Source organism: Salvelinus sp. IW2-2015, linkage group LG17 (genome assembly GCF_002910315.2).
Source record: "Salvelinus sp. IW2-2015 linkage group LG17, ASM291031v2, whole genome shotgun sequence".
Classification (NCBI taxonomy): domain Eukaryota; kingdom Metazoa; phylum Chordata; class Actinopteri; order Salmoniformes; family Salmonidae; genus Salvelinus; species Salvelinus sp. IW2-2015.
In genome coordinates this window covers 21,635,434-21,648,483 of record NC_036857.1, presented here as the reverse complement: position 1 = coordinate 21,648,483, position 13,050 = coordinate 21,635,434, and the positions used below count along the sequence as shown (strand labels likewise).

At 42.5% G+C, this 13,050-nt stretch overlaps 1 protein-coding gene across 1 annotated transcript in view; it reads left to right on the top strand.

Annotated features, from left to right (window-relative positions):
• Positions 1 to 3,386: 3,386 nt before the first annotated feature.
• The window catches only part of LOC111976669 (IQ motif and SEC7 domain-containing protein 1), a 47,250-nt gene continuing 37,586 nt past the window's right edge, over positions 3,387 to 13,050 (top strand). The window contains 1 exon segment of the mRNA XM_070447947.1: positions 3,387 to 5,403. Coding sequence (XP_070304048.1) covers positions 4,922 to 5,403 — 482 coding nt within the window. The 5' untranslated portion in view covers positions 3,387 to 4,921.

Sequence of the window (13,050 nt, the reverse complement as noted above, 5' to 3'; positions counted from 1 at the left end):
TCTTAAAATCCCAATAGGGTCTGACTCCAGCAGATATCTTATCACGCCACTGACGCTGTGAGACATACGAGATGAGACAGGAGGTCGAAGGTTGCCAGATAGGATTGTATGTTACCGCCACCAACAGCATGGGTACACACCAACAGTATGGGTACACACCAACAGCATGGGTACACACCAACAGCATGGGTACACACCAACAGCATGGGTACACACCAACAGCATGGGTACACACCAACAGTGTGTGTGGTGTCTCTCTTGTTGTGATGGCGTGTTTTGTCCTATATTTTATTTTGTATTTTTTATCCCAGCCCCCGTCCCCGCAGGAGGTCTTTTTCCTTTTAGTAGGCCGTCATTGTAAATAAGAATTTGTTCTTAACTGACTTGCCTAGTTAAATAAAGGTTAAAAACAATACAAGTACTAGCTAGCTGCACAAGCAACCGTGGTTAACACTACTCCCTGGACCAGAGCTAGTGTTCACAGACAGCACGGCGTCAGCGCACATAATCTGCAGCCGGATACTTCAAAAAATCAGAGTCATTCAAAAAAAATGTGCCGTGGGAACTAGGCTGATGTTGGCTACTGGTTAAGCCTAGAATATTTTGGTATCAAATGGCTCCATATGCATTGGTAATCAATCACCCAGTTCAGCGCACACACTCTGACAATGCAGCTGTAGCTAATTGGAGCTAATTTTGGAATGTTTTGTCAAATTGAAGTCGGAGTGGAGAAAGAGTCGACTCCAACCGCTCTGATAGCAGGAGTCAGAGTCGGATTCAACTCCCAAAATCCCGGAGTCGTTCATCACTACTCTTAAGTGCCACTTGCAGTTGCCTTGGTAACCAAACCCATACTGAACCATTAAGCTGGCTCATACTGTGTATGTGGCATTTGGATAATGAATGAGTAGTGGGTGTGTCGTTATAGTCCCCTGTCATGACTAAAATTATCAAATATCTACGTATTTGTCCTGTCTATTGATCTTCAGTAAAAACAGCCAACGACTCCTGACATTGAGTTATCTGAATAAATAAAGGACAAGATATTAAATCAATCTGTCAGTGCTTTGCCAAACAATTGGCAGACAATTGTAAGCCAGTTATGGGAGTTAGGGCCCAAATATGCTATTTTTGTACAGATGTATTTTTTAAATCCCCAGGTATTGAGATATATAATCGATAAACCAATATATATTAAGTTAAAGTACTGAAAACTAAATACAGGAAGACATATATTGCTTTCAATTGACATCCTATTCAAAACATTTGCAAATGGCGCTGTATGTATTGAATTATCTGACCCACCGAAACAGTGTTGTGAGGGAAGCAACTGAGTATGTATAAATTAAAGATGTTGTCTAATTTTAGATACAGTTTTTACATTCTTTTTCTCATGCCAATGTAAAAAAAGCAGAGGTGTCACATCACAACTAGCACAGCACGTCTCCAGTGTTAACCAGAATATGAATCAATTATTACACATCAGCACATGACTACCGAACCAGTCCAGTTAAGCTCCATTTTTTATTGAGAATGTTGTTGTTACTGTTGTAACTTGTGTTTTTCAATGCTTCGTTTTTTCATTTTCCTAAAGAAGATAATAGCCAATAAATTGTTAACGAACTTAAAATAAACTGCTAATAAAATATTTATATTACTTTACATAATTCTCTCATCTATTTTGACAATACGTGTGTGAGTATGAGACGAGGTTCATTGAGAAGATGTTTTCTACTTAAAGCAGTAGATGGCAGTAAAATGTGGTACAGTGCGGAGGGTGAGGGTGGAAATGCATCACCAAATGTGTGCGTGCGTGCGTGATTGTGTGCGTGCGTGCGTGCGCGCGTGTGTGTGTACGTGCGTGTGTTTTCATCCATCTTATCTTTGGTATCACTGGAGGGCAGTGCTTCAGAGCACATAAGGACCCTTTTCTCCTCTACCCTGTACTGATGTTGACAGCCATCAAATCAACATCTCCAAAATCACCACTGAGTCAGAGTTGGGACTCATAGAGGCTTACAAACAAATGAGAGATAAAAACAAGTAGCAGAAGAGAGCTGGAAAGGAAGATGGGAGTGAAAAAGGAGAGAAATTGGAATGAGAGATGTATAGCAGGAGTGAAAGGGGGAGAGAGGTGGTGTCTGAATAGCTTCAGTGTTAGCATGGCAGATGGAGATGGAGTATGTATGGAAATGTTTAGATGCGCCTGGATAGAGAATGTATGAGAGGGAGAGGAGGAACAGGGCACACAGGGTGTGTGTGTGTGTGTGTGGGTGTGTGTGTGTGTGTGTGTGTGTGTGTGTGTGTGTGTGTGTGTGTGTGTGTGTGTGTGTGGTGTTGTGTGTGTGTGTGTGTGTGTGTGTGTGTGTGTGTGTGTGTGTGTGTGTGTGTGTGTGTGTGTGTGTGTGTGTGGCAGATGTATGAGTATCAGGAGAGGGCAAATGGCTGATCTTTTAGTAACACATGAATGATTTACCAGGCTCTGTGGAAGAGCAGGGATCTCACATCTCTCCATGTACTCTCGTATCTAATATCAGGCTTTTTACTATTAGTGTACAACAAATTGCCTCACCTTTAACACATGCACGCCCACATGCATACACTCTTTCTCTCTCTCTCCATCTGTCTTTCTCCCACATACACACACAGTTATTGTGACATGAGCAATTACACAAAGACCTTTACAAACTTTGTACTGGGAAAATGGCAGTTATTTAATCCTGTATTATTAAAAATATTGTGGCACAGAGGCACTTTAGTGGGCTATTTTGGCTATAGTCTGACGCTTCATTGAAGTAGTGTTGTGTCATTAGGCTTACTCTGAAGAAAACGCACATAGGGAGCCATGAGAGGAGGCAATAGCCTATTACCAATAGTGACATATTACTGTAGGCCTATGCTGGTAATGACTAGGTTCTCCTCAGCATAGCGGTTTGCAATTAAAGTTATTGATAGCGCAGAAAGCCAGCGCCCTCTGGATTTTCTCCAGCTGAGTCAAGTGCGAAATGAATCGGCTTTAGGAAATTACTTTAACTTCCCTTCACTGTGGAGATTTTGGGGAATGTTTACAAAGAATAGGATTTACATCAAACCAGTAATCTGTATAGCCATAATGGCTCAAAACCAATAAGAAAAACAGTTCAACAATTGGAATTAAAGCCATTGATAAATGCATATCATATGCACATAACGATTTCGTTAAATTGATCATAGAAGACCATATTTCAATAAAAACGCTTTAGAAAAATATACATTTTAAGGTGCGGATGCTCTAGCCTACATTTGTCAATCGCCTATAATGTGCATCATACATTGCGCGTCCGCACAAGAGCGCCCCTGAGACCCACGCGCGCTCATAGCCTACAGTTCACAGATTTGCCAGGAGTCCATCTCTTCGCATATCTGTACCACCACTGGTGTGAAGTTACTTCGACTGTTACCATAGTGGATTACAGATGGGTAAAACATTGAAAATAGTTTGATAAATGCACTTTATTTATTTTTATCACATGGGATTTTAGAAAGTGCGCAGCGGATTGTTTTATTGGTTTTCCCTGAAACGTCGGGAACAGGACACAGGCAAGTGGAAACTCCTTATACAGATCAAGTATGTGTATTGAAGACGTGTGGAATATTTTACAGTTATATAATTTTTCAGCTAACAATTTTCGGAAAGAAATTGAACTGTCTAAAGATTTTTAAAAGACTCGAGTTCGACTAGGCAACTCTTCGTCATGGACGCGTGAGGTGAAGCTACACGGTGCGGTAATCTACGAGGGACACGTGAGGTGAAGCTACACGGTGCGGTAATCTACGAGGGACACTCGGGCAAAATCTATAGCCTAAACCATCCTCGGGCTTTTGGATGTGGTCTGTACAGGGCAGGGGTGAATACTTGGACCTCTAAGAATGAAATGAATCAGTCTTCCAACGTCTTCATTTTGTCTTTTCCAAAGACACATCTAGTTATGGGGTGAAGAGGATGAGGTAGAGACGGCAGGAGGGATGTGGGAGGGAACATGGAATGTTTTTTATTATATAATCTCTGACAAAACTGCTTATTAGTGGGAGAACATAGCAAGCCAATTTCCCTGACCCCTTTTTCCCTCCCCTTTTCATCGGGGGAGACAGAACTTTTTGTGATCATTAATCATTTTGGAGAGAATCGACCTGTTTTCAGACAAATTGACTGTTGAAATGATAACACATCTTGACTGAAGTTGACACGGAGAACACTGGGCTCTATGACAAGAGTCACTGGTGTGTATTATTTTGATTTCACTGATCTTGTATTACACAGTAACCCCCTCTGTCTGCCTCTCCATAGGAGAGAGGAATATTGAATTGGCAAGATGGCTAATGTGCATTTATTGTTTCAGATTTCAACTATACCTCTCTGTCTCTTTTTTCTCTGCCTTGATCCATCTCTCTTTTTTATTGTTTGATTTTGGTTGATCATTTGGAATGACACCTGATGCCCGAGGTCCTGGATTTCAATCTTCCGTCATCCTTCAAGATGCTGAATCTAAAGACACTAAGCCTTCAGCTAACCACACTCAGTTGTACCCCTTACTTGTTTTTCAACTTTGCACTGTTTTCTTTTTGAAGCCATCTTTTGTGGACGTAGAACAATTGCAACCAACCCCATCTTGCTTTGAGATACTGTGATATGTAATCATTCGAGGAACTGTCGACACACTGTTGTGTCCCTTGCCGTCTCTGAATCTCTGAAAGGCTTTTTGCGTAAAGTAGAAAGGGACAAAAACAATCCCCAAGTTAATTTTCCTCCAGCCCCCCTGTCCGTCCTCCCCTCTCCCCCCCCACTCATCAGGGCTGGTGGGGGGGTGGGATCTGGAGCTCCAGGGTCGTAACTGCGGAGGTGGTGGTACCCTGGAGCCTCCTTGTAGCAAGGCCTTCCATCATGGAGACCAGCCCAGAGAGCCCCAACCGGGCCGTGGAGTACCTCCTGGAGCTCAACAACATCATCGAGAGCCAGGCCAAGCTCATGGAGACACAGCGACGACGCATCGAGGAGCTGGAAGGTCAGCTGGACCGAGTCAGCCAGGAGAACCAGGACCTGAGGCTGGAGAAACCCACTCCTCCACGAGCCCCGGAGCTCCCCGAACAGAACCATAGCAACACCAACCACAGAGCAGAGCAGCCCCTCTCCCTGCCCATCCACCCTGGCAGCAGTAGTGGAGGTAGTGGCAGCACCCCCAGCCCCGTCACCGCCCCACCCCCTGCAGTGGTGGTGCCCCCTGCAGGGCTGAGCCGGGAGAGACGTGCCCACACCAGGCTGACCCGGGGCATGTCCTGTGGCTCGAACCCAGCTGAGAGGGAGCAGCGGGAGAGATTGGACCACACAGACAGCTCTGACACCAACAGCTCCACCATCCGCAGAAAGTGAGTTCTGTTTCTCTTTTGTATAATTCCCATGTTTCCTCCCAGTGCATTCTTCCCACAACCCACTGAAGCATGGGTTGCTTGATGGATATGGTGTTATGATTTTATTCCCTGACTGAGTAAAACATTGTCACTAATTGTCACTGTTCCTTGATGGTAGTCTCTCAGCATCAGCTGGATGTTACCAACATGCCCAAATTATTCATGCCCAATATGTTCCCTGTGGCGGATCTTACTTAATCTGGCTTAAAAGGAGTTGGCATACTGTTCATTTAATTGTGATCAGACAAACAAACAGCTCTGCTACAGTTGTATAACTCCTCTGTCTACCTCAGTGAGTGACATCACCACTGAGTAAAAGTGAAGGGATATTTGCATCCGGATCACTTCAGTTTGAAGGGAAGTGATGTGCTCACTGTAACCACACGGTCTCTAATAGGTGTAGCTGTGTTCAAGGGGCGAGTGTCTGACATACCGAGGACTAGAGGATGATTAGATATTGCTGAAGCTGCTTGGAGCTTTATGGATACTGTGTGTACTCAGGGGGTTAGGGTTTCATTTTACACAGGCTGACCGTTACTGTAATACCTTCTGAGTTTTAGTTCAGCAAGTGCAATGTATAGTCAGTGCATTGTGTGTTCTGTTCAATGCAGTGACTTGCGTGTTTGAGTTCCATTTTATGAGTGTGCTGATTTTGTTATCAGGGTTGTGAGATCTGTGTGAAGGAGTGATTTTTTTTATGCTTTATGTGTAGGAGTGGGATGTGTAATGTGCAGAGGAAGACTGTGTGTGTGTGTGTGTGTGTGTGTGTGTGTTCACGTGTTTGTGTTCACGTGTTTGTTTTCACGTGTGTGTGTTCACGTGTGTGTGCTCGCATGTGTGTGTATGTGGAGAAACCATATGAAATGATTATGCTCTGCTCCATGGCTTTGTCCTTCAAAATTATACAAATATAGCTTGACGCCCACGTCTGCTCAGAAATGCACTTTCCTTTAGGTTGGTTTCTGAGTGAGAGGTCAGGCCTTATTGGCCATGAATCTCCAGCTAGAGGTCAAGCTAAAGTGAAGGTCTGGAAACACACTTCTGTGGCAAACAATCTAAGCCTCTTTTCAGTTTTACTTCCACACACAGATAATAATATGTGGTCTAATATGTTCAGGTACCAGGCGTATTATCTAAGCTGTTTGGGTGGAGGCAGATCCTTGTAAAAATACTATTGTATACCATTTCTAGCAATATATTTTTTTTACAGTATGTGTTATGAAGCCATAATAACATCACCAAATCATATTAATCATATCACATTATTTCTCATTTTGGTGGAATACGACTTAATTCCCTCCTTTTGACTTCATCTTCATTTATTTGTTCTCATTAATTGGTTCTCAGTCCCTCATCAGATTGATTCAGACTCTTGACTAGACAAAATCCCCTATTGATAGAAACACATATTAGTTATTTATGTGGGTGTTAAACACACTGATGAATTGCAAATGTAGGACAGTTTGCAGATTCTCCCCTGTTAATGGTAGTGCTTGTGACACATTAGCACTCTAGTTTAGGTTTTAAGCTAATGGCTGTTGTTCTTCAATTTAAGTACTACATTCAATACATGTAGTATACTTAGCTTGGTTGTTAAAGGAGTATCTACTGTTCTTCAATTCAAGTGCCATATTTACAGTAATATGGAGTTGTGATTTATTTTAGGTTATCCTGTGTTGGTTTCTTTTCTGCCCTGACCTTGTCCTCAAACCCTTACCCAACTCACACCATTCAGCTCATTCTCAGGCCACTGGTGAGGCCTGTCATCTGTCAACAACAACCCACTAATATACACAATATTTACATCATCCATGTTTAGGTCACCCTCAGCCATCTAAATATGGTTCAGATCAAAGAGAGAGAGAGAGAGAGAGAGACAGACAGAGGGAGGAGGGATATAGAGATGAAGGGAGGGAGATAGAGAAGAGAGCGACCCCGACTCAGCATGTTTCGCTCTAAAAGGGAAACAGTGGAACACACACACTGGTTCACCATCTGTTATCAGGGAGGTAAAGAGAGATGGCGGAAGATAGAGGTAGCGAGCAAGAGAGATGGAGGAGGGGAGGGCAGGACAAAGGGGCTAGGTTTAGAGACTAGGTTTTTGTGGCCACTTAGTACATTTTCTTCCAACAGACAAACTATCTCAACATTGCCCCTGTGACTGTCCGGTCCTCGTGCTCTGATTTCTAGGGCTGTGATGTTCAGTAGAATGGCCTGACTTAAAGGATGATAAACTATGTCCCTTCTGCTTCTGAACCACAGTAACAACAGCACAAACTAGCCCATCTCTTCTTCCAGCAGCACAGTGGTTTAGCCCAAACAGCTGTCCCATATTCCATTCCCTCTGCATCCACGAATGGGAAGATGAACAGTGTGAGTTGCAGGCCTTCGGGCATAGCCACAGGAAGTAAGGGTTCTGGGGGATACTGTCACGTTCGCTGGAATAATTATCAGACCAAGGCTCAGCGGATGTTGAGTTCCACACAATTTATTAGAAAGTGAAACTTAGCTAAACAATAAACTAACAACGAACCGTGACTACAGAGGTGCTACGTGCACTAACTCAAAACAATATCCCATAAACACAGGTGGAAAAAATGCTACTTAAATATGATCCCCAATTAGAGACAACGATTACCAGCAGCCTCTAATTGGGAATCATACCAAACACCAACATAGAAAAACTAGAACCCCACATAGAAAAGAATAACTAGGAAACCCCCCAGTCACGCCCTGACCTACTATACCATAGAAAAACAAAGGCTCTCTATGGTCAGGGCGTGACAGATACATTGAAATCATTTTGCAAAAATTAGGCTATACAAAACAATTTCCCCCAAAATGATATTTGTCCTGTCTGAAGAGACATAAATAAAATAATTCAAAATACTACACCAGAGAGCATCATTTAGCCACAGAGGATAGCTTCTCCAAAATAATCTGTGGAGTAAGTTTTATCACAAGCACTTTGGCAGCAATTTGGGAAACACGCACTCCAACATAGTGTGGCCATAGATATAATCCATAGAAGGATTTTGGAACCTAGAACCTTAGCACTTTGATTGTTAAACTTTGACTGAAAATGTGGCGCCTGACAAGTGACTGGGAAGAGTTTATCGGACATTTGAGAAATCTACTGGCCATCCATAATGCACTGGGTGCGTAACCCATTGGGATGTCCACCCACGCAGCCAGGGTCGTCAATAAACGAGGGATATAGGCTAAATGAGCCATATCTACATGTTCTTAAAAACATAACAAATTACAAAAACACTGTTCGTTGTGTTTGGATGTGTATCATATGTGTCACGTTGGTATAATGAGTCGGGAGACAGGCGCAGTAATGCGTAATAGGGGTTTTTATTTACCCAAATTTAAAGGGGACGAAGACCAAGCATATACAAAATACAGGGTTAAACCCAAACAAAAGAGCGAGGAGTACCTCGAATACATACACGGGGTGAGACCCGAAAACACAGCACAGGTACTCACACGACCAACGGACATTGTAACAATAATCGACAGCCCAATGGAGAACCAAAGAGCACATTTATACAAATCAATCAGTGGGAAATAGGAACCAGGTGTGCGTAATTTGACAGTTCCGGAGGGATCCGTGACAATATGCAAAACTTTTTAGCCTTTTTTTGTATTGTTTTTTACTTTCCTAAACAATAAATGTCCACCTCATGGTTCAGCTGTCAGAGATTTGAGCACTAAATGCATCAGGGCATTGCATGCATAGACCTATAGGCTTAGGTGTCCACTGTATGATATTAATATTAAAAAAGAAATATAAAGGAAGAGAAGCGTATGCCTAGCCCCAGAGAGAAAGACAGAGAGATGCTGGCGGTATGCTACGACACCAACATGCATTTCTTTAACCTTGTCAGATAGGCTACTGCGTCTGCTATACAGATATAGGCGTACAGAAGAAGACTAATTTTACATTTTTCAATCAGAATATTTTTTATAAAGATAATCATTATATTGTTAGATTCTAGGAGTAACTCTGGTAGGCCTTAAACATTCTTCCTCACCTCAAGTTCAACTGTCTGGAGTCAGGTGGAGCGCCGGTGCGCACTGCCTTCATATCATAGGCCTGCAGTATAATAGGCTAATAGCCACACCACACCAAACCTTCTCAAAAGTTTCAAAACTTTTTAGGGTAGAATCAAAAATTAAGTCAAGGCATTGTTTATAGGGAAAATACGAGCAGGATATTATATCGCTGCAAACATAACATTACAGTTTGAACTTAAGTTGTCCATAGAAAATGGCTCAACAGAATAAAACAAAACATTTGCGAACTGGTTTAAGCTTTAACAAAAGTTTTTAACAGGCTATATTACAGCAATTACCAAGAAAGGCTACTGCCTACAGTACCCCTCCCCCCAAAATAAAAAAATATGTTTTATTGTCACACACCAGATAGGTGCAGTGAAATGTGTTGTTTTACAGGGTCAGCCATAGTAGTATGGCACACTTGGAGCAAATTGGGGTGAAGTGCCTTGCTCAAGGGCACATCAACAGATGTTTTACCTTGTCAGCTCAGGTTATCGAACCAGCGACCTTTCAGTTACTGTTCCCACACTCTAACCGCTAGGCTACCTGCCACCCTAATAAACAAGTTACAGCAATAGGCTAATTATATTTATTTTACAAACAGCCTACTTATAACCTATCTTAAACTAAATACAGAGCACACAATTAAAAAGACAGATCGAACTTAATTTAGCCAACAAAAAAGTCTGAACAGAATTTAACAAACACGTTTTTGTCACGTATACTCCCTCTCCGGCCTCTAGGTCATCAGGCTGCTGATTATCCCGCACACCTGTCACCATCGTCTCGCGCATTTGTGTCTCATGACACTCGACTAGACTCCATCACCTCCTTGATTGTCTTCGCTATATCTGTCACTCAAAATGGTGGTCAAAATTTGTGCACTTGTGAATAGAGTATAATTTGGGATGCAGAGTTTGTTTGTATTCTGTTATGTAAGTGTATGTGCGTTTTTGCATGCTTGTGCAAATGTTTGGGAGTGTCTGACTATGTGTGAAATAGAGAGGGAGACCCACACAGAGGGAGTGTGAAAGATTAATTAGTGTGACCTTAGTATAATTACTCCTGGCCCAGGGGTGATAGTTATTTTTGTGTGTGTGTGTGTGTGTGTGTGTGTGTGTGTGTGTGTGTGTGTGTGTGTGTGTGTGTGTGTGTGTGTGTGCATGCGTGATCTCCTGGAATGTCCATTATTAGACAGTAAACACTCCTGGTATCTTATGGTTATCATGGTGTCTTTTAATGGGAGGAAATGACAGTTCTCCCCATGGTGAAAGACTGCACCCCTGTAGCACGTGCAGTAACTTTGATCTAGGTCAAAATTGCTTTCTCATAACATTTCCCTATTGAGTTGCTGAGTATTGCTTCTGTGTTATATAATATAGAAGAAAATAAATAGCTGGAGCTTCCCCTCTTCCTCATTTTCTCATGAGGTTTAGAACCTCAAATGAGCATTGTGCAGGTGGTGGCTGTTTTTTACTTTCCTTGTAGCTCTTTATCTCTCTCTCTCTCCTCCCTCCCCCCTCTGCCTCTTCCTCTCCTCCCTCCCCTCTCTGCAGGGCACTACATGTAGATATTTCCTCTGCTTTGTAGGCTGACATTAATTCATTTTTGAAATGCAGGGGATGGTATAGACTTTTGTTGCAGAGGAAGCTAATTCTGTTGAATCTCTCACACACTCACTCTCTCTCTTCCTCTCCACTCCATCCTTCTCTCTCTCTCTCTCTTTCTTTTTCTATACTCCATATTTTTCACTCCCTCCACCACTTCCTCTCTCTCTCTCTCTCTCTCTCTCCCTCACTGTTTCTGTTTCTCTCTGCTGCAGATATGACTCAGAGGAGCTGCAGAAATTACTTTTGTATCCTCTTCCTCCATCACTCACTTCCTCTTTTCTCCTCCATCACCATCTGGTTTACCCTTTCTCCTTTTTTGACTGAAGGCATGATAGATGTTGACGATAATCATCAATGATTACATCATTCATTTGATTATCTGACAGAAGCCCCTCAAGCCTCTTTAACATTGAAGTACTGCTGAAAAGTTACTGCTGAAAAACACTTTGCCTCAGGCAGATCTGGGAATAGGATCTAGCTCAACCTGCTTGACCAATACCAATAAACAGCAGTATGCTATATAAGATATTAAGATCTCTCTGGACCCTCTCTAGTAAAGATGCCCTGAAGGCAGCAGCATCCTCTTCAACAAGTAGTAAATCTCCTCCCACTACATCCCCTACATGGAGGCTTTTACTGGTTGTGTAGTCTACTCTCACATTCTACCCTACAGTCACAAAAACACTTTCCTTTTATATTTTCTTGAGAGAAAAGGCATATTCTATCTAAGAATTGTGATGATATCATATTGTTTGATATCATATTGTGTGTTTCTCCACATGGAGGGGAGTGTAATCTGAGACTGCAGCCTATTCCTCGACCATGGGAGTGTTGTCTCCTGTGATGTGTCGGTCTTTATGAGATCAGGTAGTGTCATGGTCATGATGACCGTGTCCAATTGGACCTGAGCCCCCCGTCCCTGTCTCCTGAGTGGCTCGATAAATGACCTTGGCTCTCTCTGCACGTGCTCGTACTGTATTCACCATTCAGTGGAACTCCCAGGGATTTCATGTCACTGCACAGCAATTGAAGCCAAGGTCTCAACCCTACACACCTCTACTCCCTGGAGAGAGACAGTGTGTTTCTTTAGGTTGTTTCTTTATATTCAATTCTATAGAAACATTTAGGGGTTTTGTCGGTCCACTCTGTTTGGTATTCAGTTCTAGCTCTAGTAGGCTCGAACATAAAGTTGTGCTGCAATGCTTCAAAAACCTTAATGTGACCTTGTGAAGTGTGAAGACAGATTGTTGGATGTTGATATTGATTGATGTTAAGGTGGAGTGCACTGTCCTTATCTTAGGTTTATAAAATATTGTGTAATACATGGTTGCTGTGGAAACTGTAAAGCATTCCCTAAGGCAGTTACGATGTTGTGCTTCCATCCTCTACCCTGCCTCTCCCAGACCCCCTCACTTCACATATTCACACAGGGGTGGGTGGGTTGACGCTGGGTCTAAACACCCCCACCTCCTCCGCTGATGTCACAGCAGCTTGGAGCTAGAACGATCACGATTAGTCATTTGCTCCTGTAAATTAGTGGTTGTGTACAGAATAACAGTTCAGAGTGGTGACATAGTCATTTAGAGATGCACTGTGGTAATCAGCACAGAGGCAGGAAATTAAAATGATGACTTATGACACATTCTTTTGTTGACACATGAGTAGGTTAACTATTATAAAAGATGCACTCTTGACCCCTAGAATGTGGATTCAGTTTAGCATCTATTTTATTTGAGTGTAAGCTAGGACATTGTTTTCAGTGTTGCACAGTAGACTGCTTTATCATATGAGCTCCAGTACTGGGTCAACTGTAAGAAGGAAAATTCAAAATACATACAACACACACACACACACACACACACACACACACACACACACACACACACACACACACACACACACACACACACACACACACACACACACACAC